The sequence below is a fragment of the Lathamus discolor genome, chromosome 6 (assembly GCF_037157495.1).
Source record: "Lathamus discolor isolate bLatDis1 chromosome 6, bLatDis1.hap1, whole genome shotgun sequence".
Taxonomy (NCBI): domain Eukaryota; kingdom Metazoa; phylum Chordata; class Aves; order Psittaciformes; family Psittacidae; genus Lathamus; species Lathamus discolor.
In genome coordinates this window covers 80,586,951-80,606,224 of record NC_088889.1, presented here as the reverse complement: position 1 = coordinate 80,606,224, position 19,274 = coordinate 80,586,951, and the positions used below count along the sequence as shown (strand labels likewise).

The window sequence follows — 19,274 nt, the reverse complement described above, 5'->3', positions numbered from 1 at the left end:
GCCGCACAGCTTGGCATGGCTCTGCACGGGTTGGCACCGCCGGCTGATGGCTCTGCATGGCCTGGCACGGCTTGGCGCAGCCCGGCAGCCGCTGTGGCCCATACCGGTACCACACGGTCCGGCCTGGGGATGCGTGCTGAGGCACCCAGGGGCAGCGCTGCTGGCGGGGCCCAGCGAGAAGCCCGCAGCCCGCGCCGCCGCCCGGCGTCTCGGCTGGTGCGGGGCCCCGGAGCAGGCCCTCGGCCACCCTCTCCCGCAGGGCCTTGCGGCGCCAGGGCGGGGCCGGCTGTGCGGCTGCGCGGCTCCGGCCCCCCGCTCCCCGCCGCCCGCCCCGCCCCGCCGGCGGACTACCGGTCCCGGCATGCCACGCGGTGGCGGGAGGGGCCGTTTCCGCTCACCGCCCGCCGCGCGTCGCCGCCGCCGCTGAGGCCGGAGCCGTTGTCGAGGCCGCCGCCGCCCAGGCCGGAGCCACCCGCCCGCCGCGCCCCGCGGCACGGCCAGCGCCCGCCATGTCGGCCCAGGCCCAGATGCGGGCCCTGCTGGACCAGCTCATGGGCACGGCCCGGGACGGTGAGTAGGGGCGGGCGGGGCCTGCAGGAAACGCCGCGGCCTGGCGGCCGCCTCACCCCCGCGGAGCCCGGCGCGGCCGCTGCCTCCGCTCCGGACCTGCGGGGCGATCGATCCGCCCGCGCCGGGGGGCGCGGCGGGTCAGAGCCGGAGCCGCGGCACGCCCCGCGGAGGCCCAGGCCCGGCCCCGGCGCCGCCGAGCGAGCGAGCGGCGCGACGGGCGGTGCCGGCGGAGTGGGCCCGGGCCTCGGCGCGCCTCTGGGCGGCCCGGCGAGCTCGGCCCAGGGAGCCCGGTAGTGGTAGGTCGCCTCGGCCCCGGCCTTAGAAAGCGCCCGGAGTGGGCCAGCCTCGGGAGGAGCCCGCCGCTCCGGGCCCTGGCTGCCGCAGAGGTGGTAGGGCAGGCTCCGTGCCCAGGCCGCGCCGTACGCACGGAGGCGTGTAGGTAGGTTGCCTGCAGGAGCCGGCCGCTGTAGTTGTTGTCCAAGAAAAGAAATGACAGCCTGTGCAAAATATGTTCCCGCTGCGGTTTGTATCTCCCTTCTGCGCCTTGCTGAGTACTTAAATCCCCTCTGGCACGTTAGCAGGGCTGTGCAGGTACTTTGCACTTTGTTTCGTAAGTGAATAAGTGCTTTTCTTTCTTTGTGTATTGAGTTGCTATTGAATTGCTTCCCATATTTTTATTTCATACAAACTGAACAATTGTGGCCCCTCTATTTTATTTATAAAGGTTCAGTGTATCTTTGCCTGCCTACATCAATCTGCAAGGGAGTTGCAGAAAAGCCTCATGTTCATCGAGCCGTGAGTCACAACCAATTTTTAAAGCTGTTATAACAAAAACAAAAAAAAGTGTTTGCTTTTTTTTTTCACAAGTAACTTTAATAAAAAGTGTAGCTTAGAAAGAAAAAAAAAATAAGAAAAAAACCCCCATTTTCAGTAGACACAACATTATTCCTGGATGCTTGCAAATCCTAAACTATATTCATACTTTAGTATTACACATACCTGTGTCATATACACAGATGAGCTTTAAAATTGTCACATACCATTACCACTTTGCCTTTACTTTTATGTATCATTCCCCTGACTTCCTTACTGCAGGTGTGGGCAAGAAAACTTTTCCTTTAAAACTTTTCAACAGTGGGCATAAAATTCTGCAGCTGAGGTCTTGAAGAATGCAGATGGGTATAGTATATGTTGGAGCTCGCAGTGTGTATTGACTAACTTTGTTTCTTTTTTTACTTTTAATTTCTTTGCTTTTCTGATATTGTCTTGTTTAAGTGGCTCCTGAGTGTAAAATGTCTTCTGAGGGTGGGATGCGGGTGGGAAGCACGCTTCGTGTTCCAGGCCAAGACCTGCAAGATTTGTCTTTGCCGGCCTTGGGAAGCAGACTGCAGATTGGGTTTTCAAACCAAACGGACCGATGCTTTAATTGTCAGATGAGCAAATGCAGTCACCTATAAAAACTGGCCAGCACAGCCCTGTTCTGTGAGTCATGGCCCTCCAGTAGCATGGGGTTTGGTATCTTCTGCCCCTTCCTTACAGTAAAAAAGGGGGGGGCTAACCCCACAGAACATAAAAAGTTCTGGCTGCGAGCCAGACTGTCTTCTTTTTTCTCCTCTGGGTGTGCTGTCTCTTTATATGGATGACAGGCCTTGGACATTACTTGGCTTGCCAGCACTGTGTTTAACATGGTATACTGGATGACTAAATGCTAAAATAGTATTTTTTCCTGGTTAAAAGTGTTCCAGAATATCCTGATACCCTCTAAGATTTTTTTTTTTTTTTGAGTAATTTTGGGGAGCAGGAGCACCAGGTATTTTAATCTGCATATTAAGGTGAAATGATCATACCAAGGTCTTTGTTCTTGAGTCAATATTCTAATGTCTCCTTATTTAAAACCACAAATGAATTTCAGGAGATGAAACCAGACAAAGGGTGAAGTTTACAGACGATCGTGTTTGCAAGAGCCACCTTCTGGATTGCTGTCCCCATGATATCCTCGCAGGAACAGTAAGTATATTCTCTGTAATAAGGAGTTCTGGGGAGGCAGATGTTGATACAACTCTCCTGGGCTCAGCTGTGTGTTGTGGCTACCTTCTAGAAGAGATCAGGCTTTCTGTGACCAAGGAGCAGTCATAGTTCTAATTTTAGTTTGTGTGACCTGTGTATGGAACCAGTGAAGTCAGGAGCTCTCAGAATTCACTTGAATCTTCCTTTTTCTCCCACTGTCACACATGAACTTACAAGATTATTTCTCTTTTAGCAGTTTGAGATGTTTAGGGCTTGAAATTTGTCTTGCAGAGGCTGCAGGACCATAGCTAGCCTGCTGTCCTGGGTGCTCTGGTTGCATCTTCAGGTTAGCAGGCGTTTTCTTATGTGCTGCAATAGTCGTTAACCCTTGGAGCTTTTCAGTCTCCTTTTGCCAGCCATGTCATGTTCCCTGATGGCATGGCAGCTTTTTGATCATTCCTGCTTGCCATGGTAATGGCAGGTTGCAACTCAGGCTGACTTTGTCTTTAGAGTTGGTTGGTGTGAGCAGTGTGTCACTCTGCCTGACTGGTTTGAAACTGTTGGGTCGGCTCCTCTGCTGCTGCCCTCTGGGGACAGAGATGGCTGGTTTTCAAAGGTTTGGCTCACATGCTCTCTCCCTGAGAGCAAAACATATTGTGGACTTTTAACAGTGGGACCTTGCTGAAGTAGGTATTCAGTTTAGGCGCCCAGATGAAAGATGCAGTCTGACTTTTGAAAGAAAACAATGCACATCTCTTGCAATTGTTGCTGTGCTACAGAATTGCAGGGTGGAGATGAATATGGATGTTTGAAATCCATCTTTACCCTCCCTGTTTGAGACTAAATACTGTGGCAGTTCACATTGTCCATCCGTTTAACCAGATTGTTTAAAGATACTGTCGTTATTTATAGCTTTTTCTGCTGTTATTTCAGGAGCTGGGTTTGACACAGTGGGGTTACCAGCAATGGGAGGGCTGGCACTCCTTTCTCTGTGTGTGTCACTGTGATAGCAAGACTCTGGCAGCAGTAATAGAAAGAACTTTAGTAAAAGCTGCCTCAACTCTGAGCACTGAAACTTTGGCTTTTCAATGCTATTACAGAGTACCATTGGAAGAGTTAAATACCAGTCTCTGTGTATCTCTGTGTTTATTTGTTATTAATTTGAAGCTCAGATGTATTTTTCAGCAGTGAGCCTCCGTATCACCTCACTTCCATTTCAGGAGTTCAAAGCCACTTAGATCACCCTCTGCCCACCTCCGTCCCTCATACAGGTCACTGTGGTTAGGGTATACCTTTCTGACACAAGAGTCTACAAAGTCTTTTTGGGCCCAGACGGTGGTTTGAAGGTACAGGCTGCTTTCTGCCTCTTCTGGTACGTTTCCAGGAAGAAGGTAAACGGTGAGTCAGAGGGGTTGAATTAAGTGACGCGGATGACTGCTGGAGCAGGTGCCAAAGTGTGGAGGAAGTCTGAAGTGTTCAGATGGGTTGCGAGTTCCTGGGGCTGAGAAGCACATAGAGAAAGTTGGTCCTCTTGCTTCTGATGTTGCTTGTCTACAGTGAGTCCTCTTGCTGTGGAGCTTATGCTCAGAAGCATTACAGGGGAGCAGCACAGACTGCTTCTGTGCAAATGGTTTTATGGGTCACTCAGATGATCTTGTGGTGGCGTTTTAAGTGGCTGTGGAGCTCTCTGCACCACTGTTACCAGGTTACTGGGGCAAGAAAAAGTATTGATGCTGCAGATCTGTGTTGAAGGAACATGTGATGTCCAGAATGGGAACAGCATTTCAGCACACAATGAAACTTATCTGGAACATGTAGGCTTTCCTTGTGATCTCAGTCAGGTTCCCTGACAACCGTGCTCCATGAAGGGGAGAGCTGCATAGGTGAAGCAGCCTCAGCTGGATGGGGTAGCATCCGTCTCTGGATGTGTATTACTGCAGAAATCAGGACTTTGGCTCTTTTTGGAACCTTCCAACAGATGCTTCAAGCCTTCTGGTGCTGGTTATGTTGCATCCTTCCCCTGAGGCATTGTTAACTGCTGCATCCTGCATGTGTGCAGATATTCCTTAGTGGGAGACTGGGGAGAAGCAGGATCTGGATCCCTGGGTTCACTGTGCTCAGTGTAATGTGATGGAGTCACATTCACTGGCCTTCATGTTCTGAGTGAGAAGAATCCAGACCATAAGTAAAGCAGTAGAATATTCGTGAGAGCTGCAGGAGGCATGCTGATGTTTGCTTTATTTGCCAGTGGTCCTGGTCATACAAGCTGTAATTTTAATTTGGTGGCTTTTTGTGATTATTCTTTTTTGATTATTCCCAGAAACTTGTCCAAATGTGTCACTAAATAAACTACAATAGTCTCTTCTTGGTGTCTGTGGGTAGGGAGGAAACTTCTGGGAGAACAGAAGTTGGTTTAGTGTGCCCATATGCTGTTATCGGGGGACTTGTCATCCAGATCATTAATGGCATGCACTGACTTGCCTCAGCAGCTGATGGTAAACATGTTTCTGTCAGTGGAAGTACTGCAGCATGTTCAGAGGTGGCATCAGCTGGTAATCCTGAATTTTAGCTCCACTAATAAGCAGACAGATCAGTCTGAAAGCTGCCCAGGTAGAACACAGCTTGTAAACGACATTCAGGGAATTAATTGTGTTCCCCACTGGGAGATGTGAGTGAGCTGAAGTCTGTAGGTTGCAGGGTGATTTTGTAGGGGTCTCTGCTTTCCTTTTTCACTAGGGTGAAACTCTGCAGCTCTGATTACTATTAAAAAGCCTTCCTCATAGAAACAGCCTTTCCAGTGAGTTAGCAGTTTAGTGGAGATCGTAAGAGATAGTTCACAATGTGGATTGCTCAGCAAATGTGAACAGGACTAATTATCAGTGGCATCTACATGTATTCAATGTTTATGTGCATGGAGGAGTTTAAATCTTTACTCAGGAACTGCTGGGCTCCTTGGGACTGGTGGTGACTGGGGAGAGAAGAGGATGGCTGGCTGGGTGTTCCTGCCATGACATGTACCCTGTAATTTGTTCTGTGGCTCACACTTAGGCTTTTCATTATTTTGGCTTTCAAAACGTCATTCTTTTTCTACTTTGAGAAATGTTCTCTGTTACATATTGACAATGTTGAAATGCCATTTCCATGGTTTGACAGCATAATTGACTTTGGGTTATGTGGCTGTTGACTATGGGGAAAAAAAATCCAAATTTAAATGGCATTGATTACAAGGGGAGTGAAAAGCAGTATGGAAGTCAGAGCTTTCTGGGAAGGGAGATGCTCTCAAGAAGGCTCTTGTTAGATGGAGTCGTGTAGGATTTAGCTTTGCTGGGCATGTTTAAAAGTTTCAGGCTGCAACTGAATATGAGAAGGAGCTAGCTAGTAGAATTAGGAGTGGTGTTGAGTGTGGGGTTGTGCTCATCTACTGACAAGAGCCCTTATTCCTTTAAGTCCATTTGTTCTTGGTGGGAAGCATTCTGTCTGTGTTCTAAGATGTGGTATCTTTCAGTTTGTTACTAGGGCTCATCCTGACACAGGTGCTTTTCCAGGTGAGTTTTAAATACGGTACGAAGCTGTGTGTTTTGCTGTGCCATAGTAGGAGGCATTTGTAGTTGCTGCTGCAGCGTGCTCTGCCTTCCCAGGTCCTTCCCAGCAATTTCTAAGGCTGTTCTGTGACCTACAGGAGTAGGATTGGACTTAAAGCATTTGGGGTATTTTAATGTTGTCCCAGGAACACCTAGAAGAGGAGTTCTAGCAAGCATGTGATGCTTCTGGCTAGTTCTGTTACTGATAGGTTAAGGGGGAGCTCTTTTTCACCAGGAGACTTTATGAAAGCTGGCAAGAGTTAAGTATCTGCTGTTTGTTGCCATAATGGAGGGTTCTTACATTGATTTTGCTTTTTATTTTCAACAGCGAATGGACCTTGGAGAGTGTACAAAGATCCATGACTTGGCACTGCGAGCAGATTATGAGATTGCAAGTAAAGAGAGAGACCTGTTTTTTGAGCTGGATGTGAGTACAGAGACATTCCAGTTACTTTTGTGGAAACTGCCTCTTGAAGTTATTTGGCTGAACAGTACAGCTCAGTGGAAGTTTCAGCTCGCCATGTTGTTTGATGTGGAGCCCCTTCCCCAGGGTCAGCTTGATTGCTGCCTTAAAACTGAAAGTAATTATGGCCCTTGCAACACCATTAGTCCAGCTAATGAGGAAGGCTCCTCTGGCATTCCTTGCATCCCACACCTGCTGCTCTGTACCAGGTCATTGTAACCTCATGGCCTGTCCCAGAAGGGGATTTAACATTAAAAGCCTTCTGCTCTGTGGTTTCACTTTCCCAGATTTAGTTTTCTGTAATATAACAATTCAGGCAGAAGAACAATTCTGTCTTCCCTTTTCATATTATTCCAGTGCTTTTGTCTTTGCACCTGTTGGTTATGCACTGGAAGTTCCAGTGCAAAGCAGTCTTTGTGTGAGCATCCTCTTATGTCTCAGAGTAAAGGAACTGTATCAGGTTCCAGGCACATGACAGACTTAAGGGTGGGGATGAAATGTTACTTTTTCTGCAAAGTTCATATCTTTTTTCTCAAGGCATCTGTTCTTGGGGCTTTTTGTGCATTATACAGGAATTGCTGTTGGCTGTGTCTGGCTCAGAGGGCACCTTTATTCACAGTTCTTTGTCTGAACATGCAGGCAATGGATCACCTGGAATCCTTCATCGCAGAGTGCGATAGGAGAACAGAACTGGCCAAGAAACGCCTGGCTGAGACACAGGAAGAGATCAGTGCTGAAGTGTCTGCAAAGGTATTTTCCTTGCGGTGAATGTTTGTTGTGAAAGTGTGTGCAAGAGCACTGGAGCTGTGTTGTCTGTGACACCATTGATACTCAGGAGATAGGCTTCACAAAACCTTTGTGGTTCGCAGCCATCCTGCTCAAATTCTGCTCTGGCTGTTCTTGTGGCAAACTTACTGGTACAGAGGACCATAGTAGTATAAGACATGAACTCTAAAATAGGTCACTTTAGCATGGCAATAAAGCATGTTGGTTTCTTCCCCACATTATTCAGTGTTAATGTAATAGCTTACAATGTTAATGTAATGTAATAATGTAATGGAATAGTAAGTCTATCCGATGAGTGTCATCTTTTCACTAACAAATCCTCATGGAGTTTCCTCTTTGGGAAGCTTTCCTCTTGCTTCATGGGGTGAATACAAAACATTCTTGAGGCTGGTTTTGTGGATTCAGTCTTGTCCTGTACGCCAGAAACGTGCTGCTTTTTGTGGCAGCATTGGTGACGTCCTCTCCATGTCATTTTTCTGTTTGCTATGTGTCTGTGCCTGCATTGCCTATACTTGGTCCACCAATTCCTTTTTGTTGGGAGTCTTGATTTTTGGAGACATATGGTCATCTTCCAACAGCTGATTTTGTTAAGCAGGGTTTTTTGGAGAAAAAAGAAAAGTTGTCATGCAAGGGTTTTTTTTGTCTTACTAAAAACTACCTGTTCTCTTTAGGCAGAGAAAGTACATGAGCTGAATGAAGACATAGGGAAACTCCTAGCTAAAGCTGAGCAGCTGGGAGCTGAAGGAAATGTTGATGAGTCTCAGAAGATCCTGATGGAAGTGGAGAAAGTCCGAGCGAAAAAGAAAGAGGCAGAGGTACGGTGTTGCTTCTTCTATGAACTGCAGTAGAGGACTAGGCTAGGCTGAGCCATGACAAAGAGCTGGGTGGTTCTTGCCTCTTTTCCTTTGTTGCCAGTATGTCCTTGTTCAGTTTCAGCCTTCTGCCAGCAAGCAGTTGGCAGTGTAGTGTGGTAGATGAAGAATACAAACTTCTATCTAGTGAAGAGAGCTGACAGAGCAGGGAGGGATTTATTCTCCCAAAGATTGGGTCGCTAGTTGCTTGCAGGGGGAGACTGTCAGGGTAGTTGTGCTTGGTAGGTGTATGTTATGGCACCTCCTGTATATTGAGGGTGGGTTTTGATTCTTGAAAGTAGCAGTGCAGTTCTTTGCAGGGTTTTCTCTGGAGGGCTGTGACTGTGTAAGGGCTCCCTGACATTTGTGTGGGGTTTTTTTTGCTTACCTTTAGGAAGAATACCGAAATTCAATGCCTGCATCCAGTTTCCAGCAGCAGAAGCTCCGTGTGTGTGAAGTCTGTTCAGCGTATCTGGGTCTCCATGACAACGACCGTCGTCTTGCTGACCACTTTGGAGGCAAATTACACTTGGGTTTTATTCAGATTCGTGAGAAACTGGATCAGCTGAGGGTAATCCACTCCATTTTAAGCCTTCTTGTAGTTTACTAAGTTCATACAGAATTCTTTGCAGAGTGCTTGTGAAAGTCCAGGAATTTCTGATTGCAGAATCCCTGAAACCTCAGATGAGGGTTTGCACAGGCTCATCTTGGGTTTATTCTGTAATTTCTGGGTAACTAAATATGTGCACTCAGAATTAGGCAAACCAGACCATTGCTGTCATTCGTTCCTTACAGCATTGGTGCACTCACCTGTATTTTTCTCATTGATATGGCTGAATTTTATCACTCTGGGTTTTTTAGCTGAGATGTCTTAATGAAATGCTTGAACTGAAATTTCATGTTGTGCTGTTGGTGAAAAAGGTCTCCAGTTGCTGAAATGATGAGAAGTTTTCTGAAAGGGTTCATAATGGAGTTCTGATACTGGCCTTGCTTGCAGAGGCCATCAGCCTGCTCGAGTAAGAGTGGTGAATCCTGTGCCTTATTCATGAGACAGTATATTGAGGTCAGAGCCTCGAATGATCATTGGCACAAGGCCTCGGCACTGTTCCATTGTGAGTTGTGTACACTCATGGTGAGACAGTCCTTTGCCTCAGAGCTAATGAGCTTGTCTCTTAAGAGCTCAAAGCAGAGTAGGGAGTGGCATTTCTTGCACTGATGGATATTAGTGAAGTTGTGAGGAAAATGGAAACCTTGATAGAGACCCTAAGTATCCCATTAAATGCAGTGGAATGTGTATTTGTCTCACTACCTTTGTCTTACTATTGGAATAGTCTCCCTGAAGATATCTGACCTGTTACTATATGGCTGAAATACGATGTGGACTTTTCCTTTCCTAGAAAACAGTGGCAGAAAAGCAGGAGAAGAGAAACCAGGATCGTTTGAGGAGGAGAGAGGAGAGAGAACGAGAAGAGAGAATGGGCAGACGGTAAGTGGAAGCTGATAACTGGCTTGTGAAGTTGGTTTTGAAGTAGTCTGATTTCTTGTATCTGAGCATTGCTGGAAAGCAACATCTGCTGCTGGATTAGCTGTTGGGAATGCTCTGGGTACTGAGCATGCTGGCATTTAGTTAAAGATGAAAACAAATGCACAAACCCCCATGTTAGAGTGATTGTATGTATATTGCGTATTTCAGATACACACCTCCATTGTGTATTTGAAAGATGTGAGCTCCATGTAGTCTTCAGGCTTATATTGGTCTACTCCCTGTCTTTGGAAATCTGAATCTAGGTAAAATTCCCTTATCCAATGCATCTCAGTGGGGAAGTTTAAGACGAGTGAGGGCTGGGTCTGCTCAAAAGGTGCTAGTCATGCAGAAATTCCCTGAGCAGCCCTCCTCGCTTCTAGACTAGAAGATGACAGCAGAACAGAGCTGATATATGTGAGCCAGGTGGTGAAGTGCCTGCCTTGCTCTGAAACTTTTCTACAATAGCAGCGAGGTGCTTTTGGCACAGCTTTGGGAAACATTTCTTACGGGATCCAAGGGATCTCAAGGAGGTGCTGCTTCTGCAGATTGAGGCCATATGTGTCACCTGCTCATATGTGTATAATCTGAGCAGTGGGAGTGGCTGCATTGTTGGTATTCTCAGGACAAGCTTTTCCACATCTTGCCAGCTGAACTGGAAAAACTCTCTCTTCTGTACCTGAACAGAACAGGTTCACTTGTGTGTCAACAGCTTGGTTAAACAGTCTGGTGTGGAGAGGGTGGTTATTTGCCGTAGTCAGGCAGAAGATGTGGCTGAATAGGAATGCTGCTCTCATTGTCACAGCATCTCCCCAGCTACCTCATGTGTTTCTCCTCTTGTACTTCTTGCATCAAAAACCCCAACCTTACTGCCTGTGGAGAGCTCTTTTTGACCTTCAGTGTCAACTGAAGAGTGTATTTCAGCCATCCATGTCTGAGGCATGAGATACATAGCTGCAGTATGCTCTAAGATGATGCTGGCTTCAGGGTGTATATTGCTGCAAGTGCTGTCGAACAAATACCAAAATTGAAGCAGCTTGGTGATTCTGGTGTACAGTGAAGCCCCAGATTTTTAGGCATTCTCCATTCGTGGTGTTTCCTGTAGGTTTCCTCTCTCTCTGGATTACCTGGTATCATATGAGGCACCCGTTCATGCTGCATTTTTCTCCTGAACTGCAGCTCTTTGTGTAGAGCCTCACAATTTTCTGGCATCCATGCAAGAGTGACAGTGAGTCAGTTATGTTTGGGAGCTGCAGATTCTGGAACTGGGTGATGAGTGCAAGAGTTAATTGAAAGGGTTACGTTGCTATGGTCAGAAAGATGGAAGTGAAGCAAGTGTCTTCCTGTGCAGCTACTTTGTGGCGGGCTCTGTCAGATGCACAGTAGGACCATCTGTAACCTGGATTCAGTTTGTCTGTCTCCATGGTGTCTCTTCTTTCTGGAGTTTGTTTCTGTGTGAAAAATGCTCAGCAGAGTTGCCTTCAGGAGGAGTCCTCTGTATCTCTTCTTTGGTCTTCATCTCCTCAGAATACTGGCTTTCTTCCTTCTGTGGCATGTCCGTGGTTTTGGTTTTGTGTTGTTCTGTTTTAAGTAACCCCAAACCCTCAGTTCGTGAGAGCTAGGAGCCTCTTGTGTTCAGAAGTAGTCCATATGTGGATGAATCTGATGAGGGGATTTGAAGACCACTTTTGAATATTTATTTAATCTTTTTAAGTAGGAAGGGTTTAAAAACTGCATTGAGTTAGCTTAAAGTCTGGGCTCTTGCTGATTCCGTACATAGCACTACTTGTGCTAGAAGTAGTGTGTGGCACAAGACTGTGGCCAGCCTTTGCTCTCACTCTGTGTGGAAGCATCCTCTGTTAAGATACCAAAGAAAAGCTTGTTATGAAGGAGTTAGCAGTGCCATACAGAAGAGGTCAAATTATTTGCCTCTCCAAAATAAGAACTTGACCCAAAGAAGGAAAATAGTTTTCCAAGTGGGCACTCAGTGTCAGAACTGGAGTCAGAGCCCAGATTTCTCCATTTCTCAGCACCTTACCTGCTGGGAGCTGTGGACCACCGTGCTTGCAGAGGCATCTTTCCATCAAAAACTAATGGGCAACTTCTACTGCCTTTCAGACTGCCTCTCTTAATCAGAGCTTGATAACTGTAAAACCACAGAAGACATATTTCCTTCATAACTCTTCTTGTAGTGTCTTCATATGCAACATATTCAAGGTGTTATTCAGTAAGAAAAAGAGTACTGCTTGACTTGGACAAGTGACTTACAAGTGTTATGATGTACCATGGAAACCTGTAGATTCACTTGTGAAACTCTTACCTCTCACAGGCTTTATTAATTTGTCAACTAAACTGGTTTCCACATAAGGATTAGTGAAGTGGGCTGTCAGCCCTAGTGGTAAATAAACACAAGTCCCTTGGTGTTGCTGGTGGCTGCAAGCTACCCAGTAATCTCTTAAGACTGAAGTTTTGTGGAGAGGTGGCATGCTTGGAAGTGGAGACCTCTGATTTGCTTCCAGAGTACACCAGCAAACAGGTCTAGGTGGAGTTGCCAAATGGGTTTCCTTTGTATTAAGTTAAACAACACACAAGTTGTGAAAGTCAGCACATAGCCTCTGTGATACAGGGCCAAAAAAAAGAGGAAAAAATAAATATGCTCAGCTTCTCATTCCTCTGGACAGCTCTCTTCTACTGTCTCCTGCTGTATGCTGATTCAGGCTAGCAAGGAAAGTGCTTCTTTTGCTGGATGCCTCCTGGATTCTGAAGTTTAGTGCTAGGGAGTGATTGCCATGTTATTGTACACATTCCTGCTCAGATCACAGGTGTGGAAGGTCAGCCAGGCTTTTCATGGGCTGTGGAAGGGCTTTGTGTAAATGTGCGCACTGGTCATTCAGAATAAAGTGATCAGGAGGAAAAGAACATTGGGAACTTGGAGTAATTACAACCACCAAAAAAATTCAGCTGCCTGCCAGGCGTCTAGAGGAGGTCCTGCTGCTCTGTCAGGTCCTTTTCCATGAAAAAGGAGGTGTGTGGTTATTGCCTTGCTCTCCTGGCTTAGCAGCTTTACCTTCATCTGGTCGTCTTGTGTGTTGCCTCAGATCATGGTCTATTTGCCTGACTCCAAGTTCAGCTCCACCCTGTTCACAGTCCTTCTACTTGAATTGCTGCCCACATTTTGGGTTTTTTTTGTTTTTACCATGATTGAACAATCCCATTTCATTGTGAAGGAAGGTCAGTGCACATTGATTCTCTTTATCTTGTCTTACCCCGGTACAGGTTTAATTGATATTATTAAAATAGATGCTTCTTTATCGCTGTTTAAAATTTTACCTGTGTGTAGCTTTCATCCTCATCTCTTGTTACAGTGCTCCAACAGCTCTGTGGCTGTGTAAATGGAACACCTCTGCGAGCCTGTACGCAGTGGGGAGACAGGAACAGTTACAAGAGTGAGTCCCTAAGTCACTAAGACCAGCCACTTCTCAGTTAAAGCAAAAAGAGGCTGTTCGCACAGGGTGTCATGTTTTGGTGTAAGCTGGATCTGAAATGTGGCCATAGAGAAAAAGGGAAGGTCCATATTTCACAGAGTAGTATTTTACGTGGTACTGAGTAATGGTGCTGCAGAAGTTGAACGAACTGAGACGTTGTTATTTGCAGACTGCCAAAAGCTAATGCAGCATTAAGCTGAGAGTGCCGCACATGAGCTCTGAAGCCATGGAAATGTGGGAGTAATAGTGAGGCTTGGATTGTTCTTCTGAAATGGCTTTCTAAGTCTGAGATGAAGGATTTTTAGTGTCTCTCTGTTACTTTTCAGTAATTGTTCTTCCTTTGTGTCTGTCCCCTCCTTTTTTCTCGCTCAGGCAGGGAAAATACCATTGATGCAAATTTCCTCCTAATGTTTGTTAAACAAATCTGATGAATGAGAAAATGATGATTTCTCTTTATTAAAAACTTTTTGATGTGTAACTACCTCAAAGGAATCAGTATCTTTCTGACTGGAGAGTGGCACTTCAGAACGTTAAGAGTTGATGTAGCTGATATGAGACTGCAGAGCGTAAAGAGCATATAATCAATATGCACAGTCAGGAAGGTTTGTTGTGGTGTGTTAGTAAGAGACTGAATTGGTTTGTAGACCTTTTAATTTCTGACAGGAAGCTCTGCATGTAGAAACTAGTGTTTCTACAAATTTCCTCAGTTTTTGACACATTTTCCCTGCCCCCCAAGTTGGAGCTAATTAAATGTTTTAATGGCAAGCTTTTTTTAAATGGCATATCACTTGGGGAGTGCTGTTGCATTCCTGTGAAGAGCTGCCAGGGTGGATGGGTTATTCTGTTGAAAACCCACTGGCTATATCATACCTTCTCTCGCTTACCTGTTGTATTCTTTCTAGGTCTGGATCAAGAAATAGAGACCGTCGAAGGTGAGTGCACATTTATCCTGCGCTTCTCCCAGATGCCTGTTTGTGTTTCTAACTACTGAGATTTTTCCTGTGCCTCACAAATGGAGTTCACTCAGTGCCCTGGTCTCTTTGTTTTGCTCCCTGAAGGAAATGGTAATCACTGCTTGGGCACCTCAGTGGTGGTCTGCAGCCTAATGTCACTCATTGGGCCATAAAGTAGCCTAGTCAGGACAGATGGTGTTGTGTGCAGCAGAGTACGAGGCTAAGAACATTCTTGATGCCACTTTCAATAAATGTCTAAGGTACTTTTATAGTTTTAATGTTTGAAATGTATCTATTACCTGTATGATACCTCAGATGTAAAAATAGAGATTCAAGATAAAAGCTCCCCCACCTCTATAGAGAGCTTGCCTTAATTACGTGACAACATTCTCAGTGGTCAGGTAGCTGGAGATCTTCCTCTCTACTGCTTTCCATATAAGTTGAAATCCTTTGTTTCGTTTTTAGAGCAGACTGAAACAAATCTGCTTCTAAAGTGCAGTACTTCCACAAGATCCTCTCTTAGCAGACTGTCAAACTGGTTATGGTAATTTCACATGCCACTTTCTTTGGCCTCTCCTGTTTAAACAGGCCTCACTTTGAGCAAGGCACAGCTGGTAGGCTCTGCTCTAGGCATTGACACATGCTTACAGTAACAGTGGGAGCTTTTTATATAAGCTTCCCAGCAAATCAAACTTAGCTATTGGCATTTTGTTGGTAGCATGAGGCCCATGAGGGAGGTGCCCACCCTGGGGCTGATCTGCCTTCTGTACTGGCAGGGGGGCATGAGTGCTGGTGCTCTGGGTATTTGTTACTCGGGAATGTCTGAGAGATGGACTCAGGTGTGCAGATCCGATGCACTGACCCTTCTCCTGAGTCTGAGGCAATGTGTGTCCCTCCAGATCACGGTCTCGGGATAGGAGGCGGCGACGCTCGAGGTCGGCTTCCCGTGAGCGGCGGAAGTCTCGCTCCCGGTCCCGCGACCGACACAGACGCCACCGGAGCCGCTCCCGCAGCCACAGCAGAGGTCACCGGCGGGGGTCCAGAGACAGGAGTTCAAAACACAAGTATGTATTCTGTGAATCTTTGGCATTGCAGTGAGCCTCCCCAGTCCCTTAGAGCGAGCAGGAGTGCGACAGGGTTCTCATGTCAGCAGCTGCAGCGTCCCGTACCAGCTCCTGGGCCAAAGCAGGGCTTCCCAGTGACTGATCGTAGATGGCCTCACATTACAGCAGTAGTGCAGTTGTACAGTGAGGTGCCAGCATAAGAGGACAAATCTAGGAGATAGAAATGTCTCCCTTGTTTGCAGTGCTGAGCTGTGAGAAATTGCTGGTTTCTTGTAAGAGAAGCAGCACAAAGGCTTGCTTGAGCTAATTGAGCCTCCCCAGGCCTGTAAAAACCAAGTAACTGAGAGGCAGTTTTGATGTGACATTTCTATGGTTACCTTCTGTTTCCCAGCTTCTTTCAGTGCTGGCACGGGGAAGGAAGTGTATGATTTGAGATCTGGGGGAAGTCATCTGTTAGAAAGCTGCTTGAGAGAGAGGGGATTTTTCAGGAATCTGCACTGGAGGGAGGGAAGAAGGAGGCCATGAGGAGGAGTTACGCCATTCTCCTGTTGTTGAGGAGAAGTACTATAGTTAGAGGAAGGGCTTTTAGCCTCTTCTGAAACTCATCAAAACACCTACTGTGTTGGAGGAAGGATGAGACAAGCATATGTAGGAGTATTAGAAAAATTGAATCCTAGTGTTTCCTTGCAGCTCTTTTAAGCCCAGGAGCAAGTCTGTCACCGGGTGAAAAGCCTGCTGAAGCTTTTTTTAAGTCCTCCTAATTCATAGGGGAATGCTTTAGCACTGTCTCACCCAATTAGGCACCACTGCTCAAGTACAGTTCTAGAAACAAACCAACCACTGGGTGTCTTGTGTTACTTTAGCTGAAGGGTAAGAACAGGTTTTAAAGATACCTGATGCTGGGGAGGGAAGTAATGGTCTGAAAAAATATATCTTAATAATTGAGGGGGGATGTGTAAATACTGTTAATTCTCCAATGGCTGAGATACTAAAGTCCTTTTTTAAATCTGTCTTGAACATGAAAAATAAAGAAAAGAAGTTTGGACAATTAGGAAGTGAGGAAGACCCTGTAATAACTATTACTAAAGAGCAGGTAAGGGATTACTTCAAAAACCTTGAACACATTCAAATCAGCCCATGGAGGTTGTAGGGGGATTGGCTGGCTGACAACTTGGGAGAGACCAGGATCAGTTTAAGAAAACAAACCAAGGAACAAACAGAAAACCCCTGTTCCTTGAAAGAGTATAGCTTCTGTTTTCACCTTGAATTAATGAAGCCTGCATTCAGGTTCTGGTCTGAGGCCTCACCTGTAGAAGGAAACAGGCTGTCACAGGATCTGGAAGTCTTGGGGCAGCAGGCATTGCTGTGGGAACAGGAAAAGAGTTATTATCAGACAGATACATGTTGTCATCTGGTTAAATGTCACCATTTAATGAAAATGAAATGGCTTGTGATACAGAGAGCTGCAAGGTTTTAATGTATCAATTGTGCAGTATTTCCAAACTGTACAATCAATGTGAATGAAAGCTGGAACCTCTGAGGTGCCTGCCAGGTCCTCCTCTTGTGACTGTAAAGAAAAACCTGAGTGCTGAGTCCCTAAGTAAAATGTAGTGGCCCTGCAGGGTCTGTGAGAGCCTCTGCCAACTTCTGAAGGGGCTTGGGCTGATAGGGCTCATTCTGGATCAGCACCTTTTGAAGGCTGTGAGCCAGTAAGCTGGTGTAAATCACACAGGAAAACAGCCTTTTTGGAGTGGGCCTTCTGCTTAATTCTGAGTGGGCTGATACAGTGAAGTGCTGCTGAATCTGCAGCTGTCCTTTGAGCCAGCTGTGAAAGGCTTTGCCTGTGGTGTGGGCTGTGAATGTAAATCTGAATCACCCTGACTTTGAACCCAGGGAGCTGCCCAGGCCTATGCTTGTCAGGCTGCACAGTAAAAACCCCAGGGCTGAGTAAGCATTTGATTCCAAAGAATACAGTTGGTATTTACAGTGGCTGAGCAGAAAGCCACTAGCTTAGAGCATAATGAAAAAACCCTCTAGAAGACACAAGCAGAGCTGATTCATAGGTGAGGAAAAAACTGGAAGTGCTTTAGCAGGGCCCAGTTAACAAACAATGGGCCCAGGAAAGACCTCAGAGAGCCCCTTTAGCCACAGTTTGAAAGAATTACTCCAAGGAGAAAGTAACAAAGGCTGAGCTGTGTGCTTAGCACGGTAAAACTGGTGTTCTCCTACATAAAGCTTGTGGAGGGCCCAGGGTTGCTGTCTCAGGGCTGCCAGTCCCTGCAGTGCAGTACCTAGGCACATTTCTGCACAGAACTTGTGTTACACCACAGCCCTTTTAGGGAAAGATGCTGTCATTTTGTGAGTATTTGAAACTTTTAGTTGTGAAGCTCATAGCGATGGTTTACTTTGTACTTCAGATCTTCTAGAGATCGATCTTCAAGAGAAAAGTCACGAGACAGAGAGAGGAAAGAGAAGAGCTCTTCTGAGAGGCGGCACGAGAGCACAAATGGCAAATCTCGTTCCAAGAGATCAGAAGAGAGAGAAGCTGGCGAGATCTGAACTCAAATGATCTGTGTTGCACTGTAAATAGTCTGATAAAACATTCTACACAAAGCCTAAATTCCCCATTTATATTTACTGAATACAACTCATCTTTTGTAGTTTGGAATTTTTATTGTTTGGCAGATAGCTGTGAGTTTGTAGAGACAGAGTTACGTACTGTTTAACAGGATCTTGTTTTAGTAGGAATCAATAAATCTGGACAGATTGTTTCCAATTCAGGCCTGTGGCTGCCACGCTGTGTTTGTCTGACCCAGTGACCGCGGCCACCTCTGCAGCGCTTCAACCCTTCCCTAAAGATCTCCCTGACCTTCTGTGAGCACACCAGTAGCACTGGTTCTCAATTAATTTCTCCTTATGTTTATATGAAATTCAGAAGTGAGGTGTTTTTTTTTTTTCCTTTTAGCGCTTACACATCTCTTTTTTACACCTCCAGCATTTGAGAGCTGCCTTGCTACTGCAGCTAAGTCAAGACAGACCAAATTTGGCCCTGACCTGCCCATTTTGAAAGCTGTTCTTCTTTTGTGAGGATGACCAAATGATCTGGAGCACATTTCTAAGTGGGGCTCAAGTCTTGTTTTAGTACTTTTCCAGTTCAGATACAAACAAAACAGTGCAAAATCTGGGCCAGTGTCTTCAGTAGCAGGGTACAGACCCAGCCTGCCTGTTTTCTGTGCACTCCGGAGTCAGGACCACCTCCTGGTGTTCTCTTGACTTGCAAAACGTTTGTGCTTTATCCAAGGCCAGGCAGGCAGAAGGTGGCCGAGAAGCAGAGGTGACTGGGGCTGGAGCAAAAGCCAGGGCCAGGGTGAGGGAAGGCAAGGTAGGAGCTGCCAGCAACTGCACTGCTGCGCCTGGGGCCTCAGCACCAATGTGTGGAGGAACTTTGCATATTGTAACTCGCTTGTTTGTAACTGGGTTTATTTTGCAGTGGGGAGGAGCCCGCCCCGCTGTGCCTGACACAGCCCGGACCCCGGACCGGTGTTCTGTGAGTAACGCACTTGCTGCCAGCCGGGCTGGGCGCTGTTGGGGCACGGGGCTGGCTGCTGCTCCTCCTCAACTCGCTGAGGCCGGTGTCATTGAACACCGCTCTCTCCTAACGCGAACAGGAGCGTGTCTGTCAGCCTGTGCCCTGGCCGTGGCCGTGCGGGGGGGTCCGGCCGGTGCTTGTCCCTTCCCATAAAGCTGCTTTAACAGTTTCGGTTCCCCGCGGCCTCCCCGCGCCCCCTCGGTGTTAGTCCTTAGTGCATGCGACCCCATCCCTGTTGTTTTACATCTAACCCGCGGTTCGCGTACTGTTTTGTGACCCCCGTGCCGGTGCGGGGAGCGCGGGGCGGCCGGGGGGCGGCGGGGCGCTCTCGGGGTGTCTGTACGTGCCTGTGCTGTTCTCTTCGGTCTGATCGCATTAAAGACTGTGTTTGTGGCTCTCACCG

At 46.7% G+C, this 19,274-nt stretch overlaps 1 protein-coding gene across 5 annotated transcripts; it reads left to right on the top strand.

Annotated features, from left to right (window-relative positions):
• Nucleotides 1-383: 383 nt before the first annotated feature.
• On the top strand, nt 384-19,271 carry LUC7L (LUC7 like). Of its 5 annotated transcripts, none has more exons than XM_065684055.1 (12): nt 384-570; nt 2,483-2,577; nt 6,487-6,585; nt 7,261-7,371; nt 8,079-8,222; nt 8,653-8,829; nt 9,656-9,744; nt 13,146-13,226; nt 14,168-14,197; nt 15,118-15,282; nt 16,314-16,375; nt 17,700-17,786. In XM_065684055.1, the coding sequence occupies exons 1-11, from the start codon at nt 510-512 to the stop codon at nt 16,339-16,341; spliced, it is 1,080 nt and encodes a 359-aa protein (XP_065540127.1). In that variant the 5' UTR covers nt 384-509; the 3' UTR covers nt 16,342-16,375; nt 17,700-17,786. The 5 variants fall into 5 exon arrangements, with proteins under 5 accessions (XP_065540127.1, XP_065540125.1, XP_065540126.1 ...); XM_065684056.1 differs by lacking the exon at nt 16,314-16,375 and adding an exon at nt 1,295-1,365 and having other exon boundaries at nt 438-570; nt 17,700-19,271; XM_065684053.1 differs by lacking the exon at nt 16,314-16,375 and having other exon boundaries at nt 17,700-19,271.
• The last annotated feature ends 3 nt before the right edge of the window (nt 19,272-19,274 follow it).

What these genes read in the sequence shown, in the direction of transcription:
- LUC7L (XM_065684053.1), top strand. Translation starts at nt 510, where the DNA reads ATGTCGGCCCAGGCCCAGATGCGGGCCCTGCTGGACCAGCTCATGGGC. An exon ending in AGACAGGAACAGTTACAAGA is followed by an intron (nt 13,227 to 14,167) that starts GTGAGTCCCTAA and finishes TATTCTTTCTAG; the next exon opens with GTCTGGATCAAGAAATAGAG. An exon ending in GACAGGAGTTCAAAACACAA is followed by an intron (nt 15,283 to 17,699) that starts GTATGTATTCTG and finishes TTTGTACTTCAG; the next exon opens with ATCTTCTAGAGATCGATCTT.